Below are 19,785 nucleotides of genomic sequence, written 5' to 3'. Positions count from 1 at the left end.
TATGACCAATTTAAGGGAACATTGTGCCTCTCTGCTTCTAGGTAACACTAAAGCAGGCAAATGGAACGTTACTAAAAACCAGAAACAAAAAGCCGTAAAATTCCATGAGAGAAAGACAGATGCCAAAAAGAAGAAGGAAATAAGCACCCCAGTGAGACAGATGCCATAGAATCTGTGGATGTTAAAAGTTTCTATGGTTTCAGAAAAGGAATGGGCCAACTCAGAACAAAAATAAATTCATTCTAAGCCACTAAACACAGCAGATAATAATTTTGACATAGGAAAGTGCCCAATTCAAAGACTGCCAAATGCTGGCAGAACATTCAGAGGTATAAACACTATTTGCTGACTGCTTTTATGTTCTTTCCTTTTGGAGATGGTTTCAGATCAGGCATTCTTCTGGTCTGCTAATGGTTCTTTTTCCGAGAACTTGTAAACAGTAAATTCACCCTTGTACTGCATTACAGTTCAGTCTTAAATTCATGTTTAAAAAAGATGTACTAAAACCTATTATGTCAAGTATATTTATCTCAAGCAAGTCTTCTGGAAAGAAAGAGAACATATTTGTAGATCTCCATATATGATAAGAGTGGATATAGTTAAAATAAAGTGTTTATAAGCTCCCCCACCCATCAACAGCAGTAACAAAATGGTTGTCCCCAAGAAGTACTGCTAGACAGAACTCCCGTATTTTTAACATAGGCAAATCTTGATCTTAAACACAAGTTAAAACACATGGGAAGAGTGAGGAAAACTGCTATCTACATTTTATACATGGTTGCTGACATATGGATCCCAAGCACAATGGAGACAATTTTAATATAGTTACTAAAAACAGTCTAACTATTTTGGAAGGCGCTTTTTTTTTTTTTTAAATGTTGTTCTCACTTACCAGCTGCCAAGGAAACACAACATTGTTCTTTCTCATTTGTAATCTCATTCAGCCTATAGGGAACATCATGTAAGGAAGGAGACAGATCTGGCAGACAGGAATATTTTCCTATCCCACACATCTGGACTGAACCCAAGGAAAGGTGTTTAACAAATGTTGATCCATTCTGCACAAAGCTGTAATTCAACATGATTAAATTAAAACAACTTTACATTCAGCAGTATCAGTCTATAAAATGTGCTCTTTTTCATTTACAGAAGACTATTCCAACTATTATGCATAATAAATATAATAAACTAACAATGAGTTAATATTAGTATTTATTAGTACCATATTACCTAATTTTGTACATAAGATCTAATTTGTAAATCATTTTTTTCCCCAAAATGGGTGACCAATGTTAGCCTTAAATTTTAATTTATTAATGCCAATGGGAGTGTATGTCAACTACTTCTGGGGAAAAGGGTAAAAAAGAAAATTGGTTTAGTTTAGTTGATGCCTATATACAGGCCTAAGACCTCAAAAATATGATAAAAGATATTTTATTATGAACAAAAGTTTCTGTCAAACATAGTCAGTATTTTTAACATCACCACATTTTTATATATATTCATATATAAGAAAATTGTAAATCAATAAATCAGTTAACAAGTTGTCTAAAATAATGCAACCTGCATTCCTGACTAATTCATCTCCAAGCCATTTTTTCATAAAATATACTACTTCCCACATGATTTCACAGCCATACTAAATTCTATTCCCATTTTAACATCTGTATTTTTACATTGTACAATTGTACAAAACTGACTTGTTCAGAATGTTCATAGCGAGAATAAAGCATCCGTTACATCGATCTCCATCCCCTTTCCAAGAAACAAAGGAGGAGCAGACATTCAAAATTAAAGTTATTTTGAGAACTAAGCAAAGTGCTCGGTTAATGAAGGATATTTAGCCATGTTAGAGAAGAAACGTTGAACAAAGCATCAGCATCAAGTATAATCTGGAATTTTCTTTTTCCCCTGAACTTTAAGGAATCCTTGCAGTTGTACTAAAATTACAGCAAAAAAGGTTTCTGAAGCCTGGCAAAGAAATGCTGGCTTAAGGTCTCCTCCTCTTACTGCACAATGCTAACAGTAGTTATAAATTCAAACCCTGAATAGACACTTGAACCCTCAGCCTTCCAAATCACCACTATTGGAAGATGGATTTGGTCTTCACTACCAATTTCACCCTTTTACATTGGACGAGTATGAAAATATTCAAATTACATTATGCAGCTGATAAAACTTTAAAGGTGCAAATATATACAGACACCTCTATAGCTCTGATATGCCAAGCATACCTAGACATCTGATGCCATCCCACATTCAGAAGGGTTGTGTATGCACCCACTAATATGGCATCAAAGTAACACGGGATGAGGTAACGTGGAATTCTCTTTAAGTAGACAAACATGGCCTTCAACCATTTACCAACCTATTAAAAGACAATGTAATTACAACTTGATAACACTAGGATTGAAAAAACAGTGCTTTCAGGATGCATCTAATTAAGAGTATTTGTCACAGTTTTTGTACATTTATTGCACCCAGGTTATGCTTGACCACCACAAAGATGAGGTTATCTTCAGTTATTAATAACACCACTAGCCTGCAGTCATTCATGTCTAAGAAGTTGTTCATGCTAGATATTTGTGGTAGAATTGCTGTACCCTCCTGCTCCAAAATTTCAGCTGAGAGATAAACTCTAATAATTAAAGTAGTAGAGAAAAATCTGTACTGTATCTGTACTATGACATAAATAGACACGAACATGAACTATATAAAGAGGTTTTTTTGCTAGTCTTGTAGGAACAACAAATTATCACAAAGGAGTTATTACAACTGAGTAGCAAAGGAAAGCTGCAGCTCAAAAGGCATCACTACAACCCAAGTGTGGGAAGGAGGTTTCTCATTAAAAAGACAGGACTCAAGAATGAAGCTTGAGACTAGGGATAGAAAAATTATCAGAAGGCTAAATTATGTATGGCCACTAGTGAAAATGACTGCAGATGTGAGTCTGGGACTCAGGATTCTGGAGCTTCACCTTCCTTGTTTCACTGCAAAATGTTTGACACAGGGGAAGTATTTCTCTTCTTTCCTTCTAGTACTGTTAAAGAACATAATGACAACCTACTAGAAAGTCACTAAAGATTTAAACCTTGCAGATGAAGACTGTTCAGATGAAGAAAGTATGCGTCAATAGATTATATGATGATACTATATTTTTCACCTGAAAATTATGAAGATTAAGTTATGTAAAAGTATGGTAAAGTTTATTTTCACATGACTTCAGTATAGCTATAAGTACTTTATATTTTCTGCAAAACAGAATGCGACACTATGAATTAAGAACTCAAAAAAATATACAGAAAAAAATAAGCAATGGTCTTATGAAGAGCAGTAAATCTGGTGAGTATCAGACTATCTTCCTTTTTAGAAAAGCTCTATCTCTGAGGTCAGATTCAGCATTCGCTTCAGTACAACATTAGACTGCTTTATCCATTCTTCTGCTTACCCATTCTTTATACAGAATTCTGTTTTATACTCTTCTGTTCTAAATTTGACCTTAAGAACAAAATGAAACAAAAATGCTAAAGCCTTTATTATTATAGTCATGGTGTAAGCTACCCAAATCAGGTCTTCATGTTGTCAAATAAATAAAGCAATTGCTGTATAGGAAAATAAAATATGACAAAGAAAAGGACTGTATTGTAATGCAGCTATACATATAACATGAATTTCAGTAATTCCTATCTTCCCAGTGCTTGACTGTGCAATCTTACTATAACTGTTATCATTATCATGTATGCCATAGTAGTACTTAGGCTCTCTTTTGAGAATCTTAAGAAAGTTTACTTAAAAAAAATGGAGGAAAAGTAATAAACAGGGAAGGAACCCTGCAGGCCTTTATGTAAAAGCTAACAACCCCTCCATGCCCTACATATTTTTCACTTCCCATTTGCAGTCTATTCTTCAATAGGGTTGAGGAAAGAGAAGAAAAACATATTGATGGTTTGATCTCGTAGAAGAAATTGCCTAGACAAGAAATATGTTATAGACAGACTGATTTAAAAATATGCCAGTAATTGAAAAGGAAACAAACTAGTAATTTAAAACTCCAAAGTCACCAAATAAGTATTTTTACTCACTTCTGCACAGGCTCCTGCACGTGAAATCAGACGATTACTGACATAATCAATCATCCAGTCTCCAGATCTTAAATTATCACAAAATGGATGACCCAAATCATTCTTTGGTCTAATGTCTGCCAACACTGACATTAACCCTGCAGATAGAAACACAACTCTGTATTAAAAGACACACCATTATCACAAGCAGCAATTACAATTCAGGAGGAAAAGGTACATAGCAACAGATGCTTTAACTGGATTTAACTGTATTACTTCTCTTGATCTACAAAATGAGTTAGGATACAACTTAATTGTAGTTTCCTCAGTGTACACCCTAGACAGTTATGAAAATCATTGTGGAATAACTAGCATGATACAATCGATACATTTCATAAATGATCGACACCTCAGTAATCTAGTAATGCCTTGGGCTTAATTAATGTGACTTTTCATTGGAGATATATGTATTTTCTTTTATTATTTCTGTATTTTAAAAGCAGGGGCATTCCTGTTAAAACACATACTGAAACTTAATTTTGTAGCCCAGAGCATCATGAGAGGGTTTTTGTTTTATTATGTGATTTTCTGGGTACAGCCCTGATTAGTAGCATGGTCAAGCAGAAAAAAACTTACTGTTTTTTTATCCAATGGCACTAGCCATAAAACAGCATTAAGGTATGATCTAGATTGAGCAGCTCTATTTCACTTTTTTTCTTGACAGAAAAAAGAATGCTGAAACTATTACCTTGGAGGCCTGCATACTTCAGTGGTGACCAGTTTGGTATATTATAACAACCTCCGCCATCTTCTTGTTCTTCTGCCTCACACCTGTACAGTACTTGATTTAGGTCAGCCAAAGTTAGTTTTGATGCAATACTGAAAAAGCAGTGGAGGAAAAAAATTCCAAACCCAAAAGCAACATTATTAGGGAAATAGAGAACAGATTTCAAACACAAATCTAATTTCAGATTTACATTAAAATAATCAAATGTATATAACACTCTCACCACTTAATCTTGGAAATTAAGAGCCTGATTTTTCAGATGTTCCGAGATGTTCTGCTCAGATGTTTTAGTATTTATTTAGAAACACAGTGTTAAGTACAGACACCAAACAATGACACGCCAACACTGACAAGCACTTCATGTTAGTAAGTCTACTGTAAGCAGCAATTACACAGAATTTGAACAAAAGAGCATGGGAAGTTTTTAAGTATTAACCCTTCTTAGTATTATACATATAAAAAGAATATCTCAGAGTTTTTATTGCACTCTGATGATCTAAATCCATCCACAGTAACAAGCAAAAAAATCCTCACTTTAAGTTTACGACTGTTCTTCGCTCCTACTGTAGCGCTCTCAGTTCTACTTCAGAAACTTAAAGAATACTCACGAAGAAAATAATGTTTTTAATACAGGTGCTGAATGATCATCAGGAAGACTTCCAGATTTAAAATGAGGGCTGAATTGGATCAAGTGATTGCGGAGTACACCAACAGCCTCTTGTGCCTTTGGGTCAAGACTAACTCTGTAAATACGAATGCATAACTTACAGAAATGTAGCACTTAAAATAACTATTCTCAACTCTCAAACAAAGAATCCTATGATTCTATTTTAACTGACACACCCATTTGGCAATTATAATAACGTACCTGAATACTATGACACTTCCTGGTGTTAATTTCTCAAATTCTATTTCTTGAACAAATTCATTTGGCCCTTTTATGGCAGTTCCAGCTTGCTTTATAATTTTACTGTCTTTAATCTTAGAAAAAAAAAACACATTTGCAACTCAAATTCAATGTCTTTTTTCTAATATAAAATATCACAAATTACAAAATATTATATCAGAACACAAGTGAAGGAGGCTAATTACCTGGATATGCTCTCTGAGTTCCATTGTGAAATTAGGCAATCCATTTATAAAGCGTTCATCTTTTTTGTAAGGACTAGCATTTCTCTCAATAGTCCTAGCCTCAAGTACTACTTCTTCTATTTTTCCTAAGAAAAGTTAAACCATGTTGTAGCTGTTAAGATACTTCAAATAAAAAGTGATTCTTTTGAAAACATGAAGCAAAACATTAAACTATAAACCTAAACAGTCAAAATCCAAGCCTCCGTTGTACAGCTAAAGAACAACCAAACATGACAAAACAGATGGGGAAGTGTTTTAAATACCCTATAACCATTCATTGCACATTCACTGTATTGTATTTAAAACTACAATTTTGTTACTTTATAATAAATTGACCATAAAATCAGTCAACTACTAGTGAATTACAACTTGTCTTTTACTGATCGCCAGCTTTGTTTGTTTCCTTATTATCTTTTAGGATACAGTATTAGATTGGTTTCCAAACTGCAGCTACATTGGTTTATCTTCAAAGTGTAACAACTTATTACTAATATTCAAATACTCTAATTTTCTCTATCCTTTCAGTAATCTACAAAGTAGGGTACATGTTAAGACATTTACAAGTAATGTGACTGACTTTTAAAACTGGCACACATGCACTCAAAGAACTGAGTATACTTAAAAAGCCAGTTTGGAAAGCTTCTCTTCAGAAATATGTCCAGGTAATGTGTAGAAGTTGTTATACTTTGCTACTACTAAGTATAGTAAATACTTTGCATATTTCATTAATATTATGTATCTTTTACCTACATATTATCTTCATGTTAACCTATGCAATACCAAGCTGTTTCCTATTAAAATTTATTTTAAAACTACAAAAAGTCATATATAAGAAAGCTGAATAGTAATGACGTGGACAAATATGATGATATTTTAGCCTTTTTCTCCCAGTATAACACTTAATAAATAGTTATTCCCCCAACTCTGTACAATTAACCATCTTGGTGTTAACTATTTCTTACCAGTTCACAGACAAAACATTAAACAAAACCACACCCTCACAGGGACCGTAGAGCAGGAATATACTCAATATGAATGCCTTTGAAAACCCTAAGCAAAGTCAGTTCGTTACTGTTTCTTTAATCACTTTTGGTGTATGCATGTTAGTACATATACAAGGAGTGTTATATCCTGACAATTCTCATATTGATTTCACGTGTTTGAAGCTAAAAACTATGGAATTAGAATAACCTGATTTTTTTGTACACCTGCCAGCTCTTGAAAATAAACCTGGTTACCTGGGATACACATTTCAGGTACTTCTTTACTGTAGAAGGAAGTTTTAGGATCCCTGAAGGCAGTTCGACTTACAGCCACAACAGACTGGTGGGTGTTAGGGCAGTGTCTTGTCACTGCCACTATATCTTCATCAACTTGATCTACATACACCTAGAAAAGACATACCATTGCAACTGTGCCCAGTTAGAACACAAATACGGAGAAATTGCAGTGTTACCCTCAATTCTTGCCTGATTAAAGCCTTTAGCCCCCAGCTCCTGATGCAGCCTGTTTATGGCCAGCCTTCCTGCTAGGATTCCTGTTTGGAAATTTACTTCACCAGAAGACAGGTGCGCTGCTGGATTCCATTTTGCATAAAACCTCTCTTCAGATACTACAGAGATCTGTAAAGAAATTACGATTTAAGCAAATGTCAACCACTCTGGGGGGAAAAAACCCACCACAACAGCTGGAGGTCTCAACTATCTAATCAATTCAAATTTCACATGACATCGGACAATGCAAAGTAATGACAGATAGGAATTTCAAATAAAAAACCATGAAAATATATGTCCTAGGACAAGAATAAAGTTTACATTTTTAAAAGTAACTTAGGAGTTAAACTGTAGACACATACCTGGTGTGGTACTAGTTCATCATAGCCTTTGGTGCTTCCTGTAGCACAGCATGCCATGGAGACAATCATTGCACTAGGAAGAGCATCATATGCAGATCGGTGCTATGTTAAAAAATAAACAGGTAATAAATAGTGAAGCAAAGACATAATTCATCTCTCCCAGTTCAGCATACAGAAGATATACTCAGTTTAACAGAGGAGTTGCTAACCACATGATCATCATTTTCTCAATCACAATGGAATTATTGAAAAAAAATTACTACAAATACACCAAAACTTAAGGAAAACCCTCAAAAAGAAGAACTCAAATTCCCACCACACTCTCTCATTCTCTTCTGTAAAACAGGAGCTTCGGAGAACAGGTTAACAAGCAGAGACAGAACCACTTACAGTAGGTGGAATGAAAGAATCTAAACAGCTTATTAAGTAGCTTCATATACTTTTTCCCTTGAAATACAAAGTCTTGAGCATCAGAGAGAGTTTCTACAAAATTTTATTCTCTGCATGAAGACTTGAAGATCTGAAACATGTTTTTCCTAAACATCACTCAGGAAAAACATCCAGATTACACCAAGCCCTCCCATGGTTCAGAACGATCAATTCAGAAAACATTAAATGTAAACTTTGGTTTTTTTTTTTCAGTTGCTCACCTGAATTGGACATTCATTATCATGTGTAATATCCATAAACAGTGCATGAGCAATAGCTGGCATCAAAGGCCTCAAACGTGGCTGAACAAAAGAGCCTACAGGTTCACCTCCAAAACGATAAACTAACCTTCCTTCTTCATGGCTATTATAAGCAGTCATTGCCTCTACAGAACAAAATAGGTAAGTGTTTGCATAAGAATAACTACCATAAAGTACAGCAGGCACAAAGATGTTAATTCAGCATTTTACAGTTGTTATTTTGGTGTGTTCAATCATTAAAAAAAAAAAATAATCACATATAACTATATTCTCCAACGTGGACCTTGGAGTATTCCATTTACTGTAATATATTACGGTAGAGAAAGCTAAGGGAAAAAAGGGAGAAAAAAGCAGAGATCTGAAACGGTTTCTCATAGGCTTTAAGAAACTCATGCAGCAAAAATCAGACATGATGCAGCACTTGCATAGCAGAACTGTGCTACAACTTCCTTTTCTCTCACTAGAGTAAGAGTGAAATATTCAACCTTCTGTAAACTAATGCAGGATGTCTTCTCATATTTTACAAGTAGTACTGTATTTTTTGCTGAGTATCAAAAAAAAGTCACAATACAAAAACTATACTACTGATTACATTGAGTATGAAATTAAAAGTGCATAATCCAGAAGAAACCTTTTCCTTGGAAAAAGCATGTCATCTATAATCTCTTGTTGGAAAGAGACCACACACATAGCAAGCCTACCTCTTATTAAGGAGGTAATGCCCAGCCTATTCACAAAGATATTGTCCAGCTCCTCATTTCCTGTGAACAGTTCAGCCACTACATACAAATCGGCTCGCAATTTTCTAGCTGTGTCCAGCATGTACTGCAAAAAGCACAGCCAAAAAAGCCACGAAAAGGGGAAAGGTAGATACAAAAAAGGACAAGTTTCAAAGCTAGGCAGGGATTGGACAATGGAAAAATGCCATGCAGCAAAGACAAATAGAAAGCCAAAATCAAGGAACAAAAAAAGTTTTTACACAGAAGAGGACACACAAACATAAGCAAAATCAAGAATTAGCATACAACACAGGAGAAGTTAAATAGTACATGAAGAAAAGGTAATTGCATAAGCAAAAAACATGAATATGTAAGGAAAAAAAAAGCATACCAATGTTAGTTTCACATTAAAAACTCCAAACCAAACACAACAATCCTACATAATTTTCAACTGCTTATTGTACCTCTAATCAGGCTGGTAATTCCCAGGCGGTTGACAAAAACATTGTCAATGTACTCACTGCCCGTGAAGAGTTCAGCTATCACATAAAGATTAGGTCTGACTGATCTGGCTGTTGCTAGCATCTCCTATAGATCATAACACATTTTTAATGCAAGACATCCATTGTCAGCTATGTATATGCAATCATTAACATGAATGTTAACCAAACACAAACGAGTCATTTACATATGCAGTCCATTCAAAATACTAATAACAGGTAAGATTCATAAAACTATGTTTGTATTTTACAGAGATTATTTATGGACTGAATAATTCTAGGAAATTCTCTGAAGACTTTAAGCTAATTACAACTTTGTTTTTAAACAAACTCTTAACTCAAAATGCAAAAACAAAGGTTGGATAAAAGAGATACCAGTTAAAGTGAAAAAAAAACCAAACCCACAACTAAGGAAAATTTCAGTTTAAGCCTTCAAAGTTACCAACACAAAACCAGTAACAATAAATGAAAGAATGTGTAAGTTTTGAAATGGCTGCATTTAAGACACACTTAAAACTTTTGTGTGGGAAAATCAACTTGTTTTAGAGACCTCTTCACAGATTTAGGTAAGCTCTGTAACCAAGCTAAGACTAAGCACTAACAAGCTGCACTACTTGGATCTATTTAAAGCTAATTTACTAGATAAGTACAATTTCTGAATGTAGTCAGCTCCGTGGTAAACAATAAGCACTAATCTTGGCAATAAGCCTGCCAGACTAAACTTTTTGCAGGTGTTTTTCTACCACCTTTAAAATTCTGGGAAGCCAACCACTTCCTGTTTAATTCAGCAACAGCAAAATAGATGTATGGCAAAGAAACATTACGACTTTCAACCAAATCTTGGCAATGATCCTAGCTAAAATGAGCATTCCGGACACTGGCAGTCATTGCACTAAGTCCATAGCTATGTGAGGGAAAAGTTAGCCGGGTCCATCCACATCCACAATATTTCAGCTGAAGTAGAGAATTAAAAGACACAATAGCTACACCACTATACTAACTGTTTAAAGTAGCTGAAACCATATTAAACATTACCAGTCAAGAAACCTTGCTTATGCTATGAGGAAGATTCATTCACACCTGAACTCTGAGATGTAGATCCTGCAGATTTTGTAGCAACAGTGCAGGACTTATTTCACAGAGGAAGCTGCTTTATAATAAACACGCTTAATTTTGCGTACCTCAGCTACATGAATAGGTGTTGAGTGACAGTTGTCAAGACGAACACCATGGAAATATTTGGCAGTGATTTCAGTGTATTTTTTCATATGTGCCCAGAGGTATGGGCAGTCTTCAGGTTTATTACCATAACGCAGTTTCACACTGTCTCCCCAACAAATAAGCTCTCTTCTCAAATAAACATTTGAACCTGTAAGGGAAATAAATTCACTACGGTGTGTATAGATATAGTATCAAATATGCACCAAAATGAAAATGTGGTATTTCATTTTCTACTGCTGAACAGTAGGAGAACACTGTGATGAAAAATAAAAATTCTAATAACCGTATCAACTCAAAATTTATATACCCTACACTGTTGTATAATTTCAGACCACTCCAAGGGAATATTTAACTTCCTTAGTGATACTGAAATAATTCTTCAGATTGAAATCAAATTCCTTTTAATTCTTCAAAGTAATATAAAAAGTGTACTTGAGGAAAAAAGGAAAAAGCAGCAAAAAAATGAACAAAATCAGTAGTTCGGTTGTTTATACTGGCCCAATTCAAAAAAGCATCTCACTGTGTTACAATAAACAAACTGCCACAGCCACAATTGAAAATTTTATCTTCTGTTAACAGCAGACTGTGATGATGTAAGGCAAATTTCCAGAGTACTTAGGCAGGTAGGTCACCTAAATGGACAAAGTCCCTAAATAATTTTTCTGTGTATGAAAATATTTATCCTCCATCTAGTCTAGGTTCATATACTATTTTTTGCCTTCTTTTTTGATGCAATCGATAGAAAAAATAAATCTTTAAATCTGAGTTCACTTGTAATATACTTACTGCACAGAATATACTGACAGATTTAACTGTGACAAAGACTTAAATAATCAGTCATATCTAAAAAAAGTTATTTCTGTCCTATATAAATCATGTATTTGACAATGGCAGTAATATCATTTAAAAAACAAACCAACCAAGCCATCAAAAAACCCACACTATTTGTAATATGTAATATGCAGGCACAGCGATGTAATTGTAAGTAATCAAGACCCACACCAGAGAAATACAACTATCTTTGAGCCATCAGTCTTCTGAAGGTCTATTTATATTCATCTTATCTTAACATGATCAAAGCATGAACAGGGTCAGTACCACTCAGGCTGGGCAAAACATAGCTACTCCACTGCTTTCTGCTACTCCTAGACCAGCTATACTGACACATCACCACAGATACTTTAGTGGCTGAACCTTGAATTAGATCAGGAAACTTGTTCAGCTGAAAAGCAATCCTGCCTTAAAGAGATTATTTTTCAGTCAGACTAATTTTCTAAGGTTCACATTATGGACACCTAAGTGATTTAGCCTACACTATGAAAGATGCACAAGAGCATGGAGCTAGTAAGTGAAAAATAGGGATTGTAAGTCACCACTGCCTCCAGAAAACATGCACTTAAGCACAGCCTACCTTTTATCTTCACTAAGAACATAGCTACATAGACAGAAAAAATTGCTTGCTTTGGATGTACACCATGGGGTTTTTTAAGAGCCATTGACAGAACTGGCTGCATTTGTTTTGCAGTTCCTATATTTGTGCCCTTATATATCATCTTTTCACACTGTATTCTCTGTTGAAATAATGTGTGGCATAAAACAAAGGTATAACACAAGTATGAAGGGCTCAAAAAGCTGTAGACAAACTAAAAGAGAAAGCTCAGTAATGGAAGTTAGCTATGCTGACTAAAGCCAGTGACTGAAGAATAAAATACAACAGTCTGCCCAGAACAGGCAATTAATCTGCAAGGCAACTGAACAAAACCAGCCTTGAAACACTTATCTTCACCCTTGCGAAGGAGAAAAAAAAAGTAAATAAAAAGCAGTGAAAGGGCTATAGATTATTTTGCAGAAATGAGGTGTTTGTTAACACTGGATCACTCTCGAGTAGCAATCAGATTAGCTTCTAAAGCAGACTCAACAAATGCTTTGACAGATGTTTTTAATTAGAATTAAACTGCCCTTTGATTCAGTTTACAAAGTGAATGACTACTCTGAAAACAAGAGTCATCAACCTTGCTTTTATTGGATATCAATACTGTCCCCAAAGGAGTTAGAATACAATATTTTAGTGCATGGTGATTTCATACCCTATTTTACCTTCTGCAAACTTAATCCAAATTAACAAGGTCATATCTTGACTGCCTAACTGCCACTCACTGGACCTTTCAAGGATCCAGCTTTTGCTTACTAATTGCAGTAAAATACTATCCACCTTTTTATTGCATTAGTTTTCTGCCACACTGTCATTGTCTCATGGAAAAGCCAATGAGCAGCGGTGTTGGAACAAAGTAAGCAACAAAAACAATGACAGAAGTGGGCAGACAGGATGTCCCCATTTCGGTGACAGAAAGCTGGTAATTTCCCTCTGAAATTTTGCAAAACTGTACCTTAAATACCAGTTCTTACAGTTGATCTGCATGCTGAATGGGAAATAAAAGTGCTATAAACTGAGCATCTGCTATTCTGCAGTTTCATAGGAATATACATCTGGAAAAAAGATAGATTAAATAAAATCCTTTTTGCTTTGGCTAGAATATCAAAAGGTTTACAAGATAACTCAAAGTTCTTTTACAAACCTGGTTCTGCAAAGTTTCTAAGAGGATCATCTCCCATAACCCAACCATTATGGGCCATGAAATAACAAGCTTTATCTGGCTGATGTATCATAGTTTCTTCTTCCTCCACAGTCAGCTCTTTGAATGGGTAAGTAAAGTATCTATGGAATAGACAGACAATTAAAAAAAAACCCAAACGAAACAAAAAAACACATAAGGTAACCCAAGATGAAATTCACTATATTTGAAATTAAAATATCTGCTATGAACTGGCTTGTAGTTAAAACAGATAACAAAAAAGCAGCTGCTAGACTATAAATGATGAGGAGTTTTCTATTTTGTAGCATGCCTTGAAGGAGAAAGGACAGGTGTTGCCACTATTTTGGTGTCAGCTGGTAAGGTAAGATTAAAGCCCTAGCTCTTCAGATACGAGTGGCATCAAGTACATCAGACTTTAAAGGTGTATGCCTTCCTATTTCCACCCCTCTTCCACCTACAAGAGCAATTTGCACTATGTAAGGCTTCAATGTGCTCCGAGTATTGTTTCATGATCTCTGGTCACATTTGTTTATTAAACAGTTATCACTGTTGCTTAAAAAAAAGACAGCCAATTCATTAAGTGGCATTGGTCCATGGGAAAAAAAAAAAAAAAAATCTTTGTACATATAAATGTATACTTTTAACGAACTTTGAACTCACTTTTCCTGGATAGATTCTAATAGTTTCCAAACAAACACACCCCACCTCCTGCCCCCCTGAAACAAACAAAATATACCTGGTAACTAAAGGATATTTTCTACTGATAGGACCCAGCTTAGGACCATCACAAGCAAGTCGTTCATAAACCACAGTCCCCACAAGACAATTGACAGCCTAGAAGTAATTAAATTAAGCATTATTGAAACACCTGCATTTATTTGCAATTTAAAACAAATCAGCATTAAAACACAGTAATTTTAAGACCTGCTCTTGATGGTGATTAGTTTGTCTGTATTGTTCAGCATTCAGTTCCTCAATCCTCTTGCGAAACCAGTTACAACATTCTTCTATTGCAGCTGGTCCATTGCTTATCAGGGATGTTAAAAGCAGAGAACGATTAGAGTAATTTATTTTTAAAACATGCAGTATACATAACTAAAAGGAATGAAAGATTATATTTTTCCCATCTCTGAAAAGAATTTCCTTTATTCAGTTTTGCAAACTTAACTTCACGTGTGATTTTAACTGGTAATCAATAATACAATACCTGTGTGGTATGAATGTTGCCAATGCTATATTCATATCTACAGTACAGCCAAATCGTCTATATTCAGGGTCCTGAACGATTTGAAGATGTTGATTTGGATCAGATTTAGTGCTCATTTTGCCTAAGACAAAAAGATAGGAAAGAGTATTCATAAAGTAAAAATAGGAACTACATTTAAGAGACATACAACTTTTATAACTCTAGCATAAGCGAGATATGGGTAGATAAAGGCTTTGAAGGGGTGAAAAGTCTTCAAAGGCTGTACTAGCCCTAAAGTATTCTTGTATGCTTAAATCAGTGCAGTGTATTTCTCACATAGCAAAAAATAGGATTATTTTGTTTTCCAGCTTACTGTTAAGTTTACCTATCAGTTTCTTGAACTATAAATATATAATCCACATGCTTCAGCAACGTACTCTTCCTTTACCTTGAGTTAGAAGGGTTTTAAATTGCTGCACAGCTTTGTTAACATCCACTTGGAAAAATTCCCATAGTTTAATTTTTGGATATATATCTTCACAAATTATCTTACGGATACACTGTCAAAATAAAAATTATGTTAGTTAATAACATTGATGATTAATATAATTAAGAAAAGCTAAGTCCTTGTATGAATTGTTCAGAAAAAAATATTGGGGGGTGAAGGGTTATTTCATTAAATATATCTGCAGACTATACACTATTTTTTGTGCATTTCCACAACCTTAGAAATATTGAAGATTTATTCAGCCATTTATAGTGCTCATTAGCTAAAACTTAGTTCTCATTCACTTACGTTCAGGTGATTATCATTTTCAATCACGGGAGGGACCCCTTTAGCAGTACACTTTCCATCAGCTACCATACAGGTCAAGTGCCACAGAGCTCTATCCAAGACCCAAGCTGGCTTCAAGTGAGGAGAATTTACAAGGTTATAGCCACATTCTGGATGCATCCTGAGCCATTCACTGTTTGTAGCTTATTCCAGAAAGGGAGGGGGGAAAAAAGAAGAAAAAGTAAGTACACAAGCTGAACACTTAGTTGTTTGGTGCAAACGTCTTAACATCAAGAAGTTAAGGTACTATGGCATGTATAGTTAGCTCACGTTTCAACTACAGTTTTCCATGCCAATAGAAAATCGTGTCTAATGCAGAGGTGTGCATTACTGATAGCCATTTGTTTTGCAACAAATACAGTTGCAGAGACTGCAGAGGAACTGTTAGCTACATAAATATGTACAATAGTACCACCAATTCTGAAACACTAAAAAAAATTTGAAAAAAAAAAAACATTACATTTTTATTGCAGGATATACATCAAATAAGGGACATGAAATGCTCTTTGCATGTTGAAAGCCAAACATACATCCCAAACCAAGATTTAAGAAGGCCTCACTTGTTTATTTCTTAATATTCTTAACCCTGTCAGATGCTACACGCACATAGCCTGTGAGCAAGAGTGCACACATACCACCCAAGAAATAATTAATGAAAAATGTAGTTAAATGGACTTGTAAGAAAGGATTAGCAGTGACACTGTTGTGTGCATAATAAGAAGCAGGGCGGTGGGAAGCAATGCCACTGAGTCTTACACAGGAAGATGAGTGCACTGTCTGGTGCATGCAAATGGAACACCAGTTCAGCTCAAACACTACACTCTACCGTGGCTGTTTTCTAAACTTGCCCCATAGCATCAACAAGCACGAGAAGATATGCTGAACATTAAGAATTAACTGAGAGAAGGTAAGGAGCCTTCACTAGAAAATGGCTGTAACATTCTACTATAGACAGTAGTGTGCATTCAGCAGTATGAGTAAATACATATATAGCAGTGAAAATTTTGATTTTGGAAGTATGACAATGAAGAAAAAAAATCCTGAAGAGTTCATTTCTTTCCATTTTTGGAACTGTCCTAAACACTGTTTAACTGAAAATAATTTTCATATATATTCTTTTGAATGAATGTCTGCAATTGAAAAACTAAATGTGGGGGAAAAAAAAAGCATGGAATGCATAAGAACAAACAAAAAAATTCTACTCAGGTTTTACAAGGTTTTTTAAAAAATCATTTTTCATAGATCATGTCTTATTAATCCATTGTTTTAGAAAAGCAGAGAAAAATAGTAGTATTACTTCACATGAGGGAAAATATATAACATTATTATATTGGAAAAATGAAGAAAGAGCCGTCAACGTGTCCAAAATTATAACAGAACAACTAACACCTAAAACCCAGGTTTGCTTAGTTCAAAGAAGTTTGAACAAAAACTTCAAATGGAAACAAAAGAGTGTTTTGACTCTCTCAGTCTATAGTATGAACAGCTCTTCTGAACATCCTCTTACATTATATATCAAGACCATTATGAACATGGCAAAATTCCATGTTTATAAGGTCAAACCATTCGTGGAAATTAAGATCTTAATGGTTTAAATGCCAGCTACAATTAAAACCACCGTACTTTAAAATTAAAGTTACATAAAGCAATAACGCTCAGGCTGTTTAAAGGCTGTTCTAGGCCAATCAGATCCACCCCGCTCCCTTTTTTTTAATACAGATACTACTTCTGAAAAAAAATTTTGTCTCCAAAAAGCAAAACTAGCTTACTCGATTCATCTAGCAAGAATAATGATTTACTACAAAGGACTTGCACAAGTAAGTACAGTTAATACTAAAAACACAATTTATCATTTCAATCTAACAGGTTAGCATGGGGAAAAAAAAAAAAAAAGGTCAGCAGGCCATCCACTAATTATGGTACAAAACAATGTTTTCTGAACAGAAGGTAAGCTCCAATGATTCACAATGTAACACCAAAAGAAATCTAATTCTACAGAAAAAAAATTGCCCAAAACATCACTTGCAATTACATTTGTTACAGCTAGGGAGAAAATAGACATAAGGGTAAAAATATAGAAATATTAAGCTAAGGAATTACAGAAAACAATTTCTAAAATTCATTACATTTTAAGAAAATAATTTCACATTTTTCATTTATGTAACTCATTGTTACATAAATTAAACACAAACCTAATATTTTATTAATATTAATAACATATTAATATTAATAGCAGTAGGGATGTTCACTGCCCAAGACACTTCCCCCCCGCCCCCTTCATAAAGCTGAGAAAAAGTGGTGTTCAATGTGATTAGTCAAGTGCTTGGAAGCAGGATTTACTCAAGTGTTAAATTGCAATTATTCAATAGTAGCCTCTTCTGAAAGATAAAGAAGATATAATTTATTTCAGTTTGTTTTTATTACTTTTTATGATTTATTACAGCCACTGAAAGCTCAGGGGGAAAAAAAAAAACCCAACAACAAAAAACCAACTCTCCTTTTTTTATCTCCTGGTGAAAAGTAAATGCCAGCAAACACAACATTTCTTATTTGAGAGTGTTTGAATACCCTGAAGGAAAAGGCAGCCCAAAAAAGGCCTACCTACCCAGTTACCAAACCAGGTTTGCAAGCTTATCTATGATACTCCTGCTAACATGCCAAAGGTGCATCTATATTTAACATTAGCACATGCATCTACTCTACTTTTAAAGTCAGGCCATAGATACTGGCGTTCATTAGAGCCTAACAGAGACACTAACGTCAAAATTTCCCGCTGTTCTTTACTGCACAAGCAGCTTGTTCTCCATTCCCGTGTAAAAACCAAACACCTTAGCTTAACCACTTAGTATTGAGAGTGAGCTGCCTGTCTTTACAACAGGAACAGAGGGGAAGCATTGCCATTTTTATACAGTGGTCTCAGCTAGAAAGCAGAAACTACAAACAGATACAACTGCTGTAAGCTGAGGGGTCATGAGCTGTTAGAATTACCAGCATTAGAGGATTTACTGTGAGACAACTTAAGCTTTTAATGCAGACATGCTGCAGAATTAACAATGAAGTGCAACTATCCATAACCTGCTCAAAATAACTGACTATACATTTTGTGTCTTCTATTTTCAAATGGGCGTGTGAAACATGTTTTAGAATTATTTAATTCTAAATTAAATTAAATTGCACCCTGATGTGCAGGAATAACCTAATTTAACTACTAGAAATTACTGTTCAATTAAAATACCAAGAAAAAAAAGTACAGTTAAATTTCCATCTAAGCAAGATACATTCTCCTTGGTAGCATGCAAATATACATAGTAAAAAGATGACAGGGTCTCAAACACGTGTGAGAGAAACTGGACTTCTAGTTGGTGAAGTGCAAGAAATTTTTTATCCGAAATTGGAAGAATGTTTAATAGCCTAATTGCCTCAGACACTTAGCCAATAACTATTCTTAGTAACTTTTCAACTAACAGGGCCCACACTGCATTGCAGACCAATTGGATAGGAATGTTTGGATAGGAATGTTTGGCAGCAGTCAACACCAAAGAACTAAAGCAAATAAAGCTTGAAATTCAGAGATATCTGTGGGTAGGGTTTTTTTAAGCCTCAAAGGACTGTAACATCAGCATACATAACTGTTTGTTGTACTCTCTGTTATGACAATGCTAATAATTGTGTCTTTAGGATTACAGCATAAGATGAAAACTGCATTATAAACATAATCAAAGTAAACTTATTACCCAAATAATCAGCAAAATTACAAATGAAGTACTGTAATTTAAATTTCATCAGATCATGCTGAATAAAACCCAGTGTCCCTCAAGCAACTGAGAGAGGTAAAGCCTTCAATGCATTGGCGTGTCTAGGCTTAAAAAACCCCACCTCAAACACAAAGCTATCTTTTTTTTTTCCCCCTCAAACTTTCCCCACAGACTGAGTTGTAACATTTCCTCCATTGCTTAACCTAGCCTCTTGTCCCTATTTTGTTTGTTGTCTGCATGTTAAATCCAAATTAAAGCAGTTACTTTTAAGCAGCTACAGGCATAATACTCTGTTTAACAAAAATGTACTCAGTTTAGGTTCACCAAATAGTTAATAATGCAGATTCCATTCATTTATGTGGGAGCTGCACACCACAGATCATAAAAATAAGCACATTATAAACAGACAGACACATGCAGAGTTCATTAACCCTCTCCAAGAAGGGCTCTAG

The 19,785-nt window shown here is 34.8% G+C and overlaps 1 protein-coding gene across 1 annotated transcript in view; it reads right to left on the bottom strand.

Moving 5' to 3' along the window:
• The window catches only part of AGL (amylo-alpha-1, 6-glucosidase, 4-alpha-glucanotransferase), a gene marked incomplete at its 5' end in the record, with an annotated part of 32,876 nt that overhangs the window by 10,909 nt on the left and 2,182 nt on the right, over positions 1-19,785 (bottom strand). Inside the window, 19 exons of the mRNA XM_010287448.1 lie at positions 893-1,068; positions 2,235-2,368; positions 4,083-4,219; positions 4,810-4,940; positions 5,457-5,591; positions 5,717-5,829; positions 5,941-6,065; positions 7,218-7,368; positions 7,449-7,601; positions 7,835-7,936; positions 8,485-8,648; positions 9,707-9,830; positions 10,924-11,111; positions 13,540-13,679; positions 14,294-14,391; positions 14,482-14,584; positions 14,765-14,885; positions 15,192-15,303; positions 15,540-15,721. Coding sequence (XP_010285750.1) covers positions 893-1,068; positions 2,235-2,368; positions 4,083-4,219; positions 4,810-4,940; positions 5,457-5,591; positions 5,717-5,829; positions 5,941-6,065; positions 7,218-7,368; positions 7,449-7,601; positions 7,835-7,936; positions 8,485-8,648; positions 9,707-9,830; positions 10,924-11,111; positions 13,540-13,679; positions 14,294-14,391; positions 14,482-14,584; positions 14,765-14,885; positions 15,192-15,303; positions 15,540-15,721 — 2,589 coding nt within the window. The remainder of the gene's footprint in view (positions 1-892; positions 1,069-2,234; positions 2,369-4,082; positions 4,220-4,809; positions 4,941-5,456; positions 5,592-5,716; positions 5,830-5,940; positions 6,066-7,217; positions 7,369-7,448; positions 7,602-7,834; positions 7,937-8,484; positions 8,649-9,706; positions 9,831-10,923; positions 11,112-13,539; positions 13,680-14,293; positions 14,392-14,481; positions 14,585-14,764; positions 14,886-15,191; positions 15,304-15,539; positions 15,722-19,785) is intronic.

Source organism: Phaethon lepturus, unplaced genomic scaffold (genome assembly GCF_000687285.1).
Source record: "Phaethon lepturus isolate BGI_N335 unplaced genomic scaffold, ASM68728v1 scaffold36995, whole genome shotgun sequence".
Classification (NCBI taxonomy): domain Eukaryota; kingdom Metazoa; phylum Chordata; class Aves; order Phaethontiformes; family Phaethontidae; genus Phaethon; species Phaethon lepturus.
Note: the sequence above shows the minus strand (reverse complement) of the source record. Positions and strands in the feature narration are given on the sequence as shown.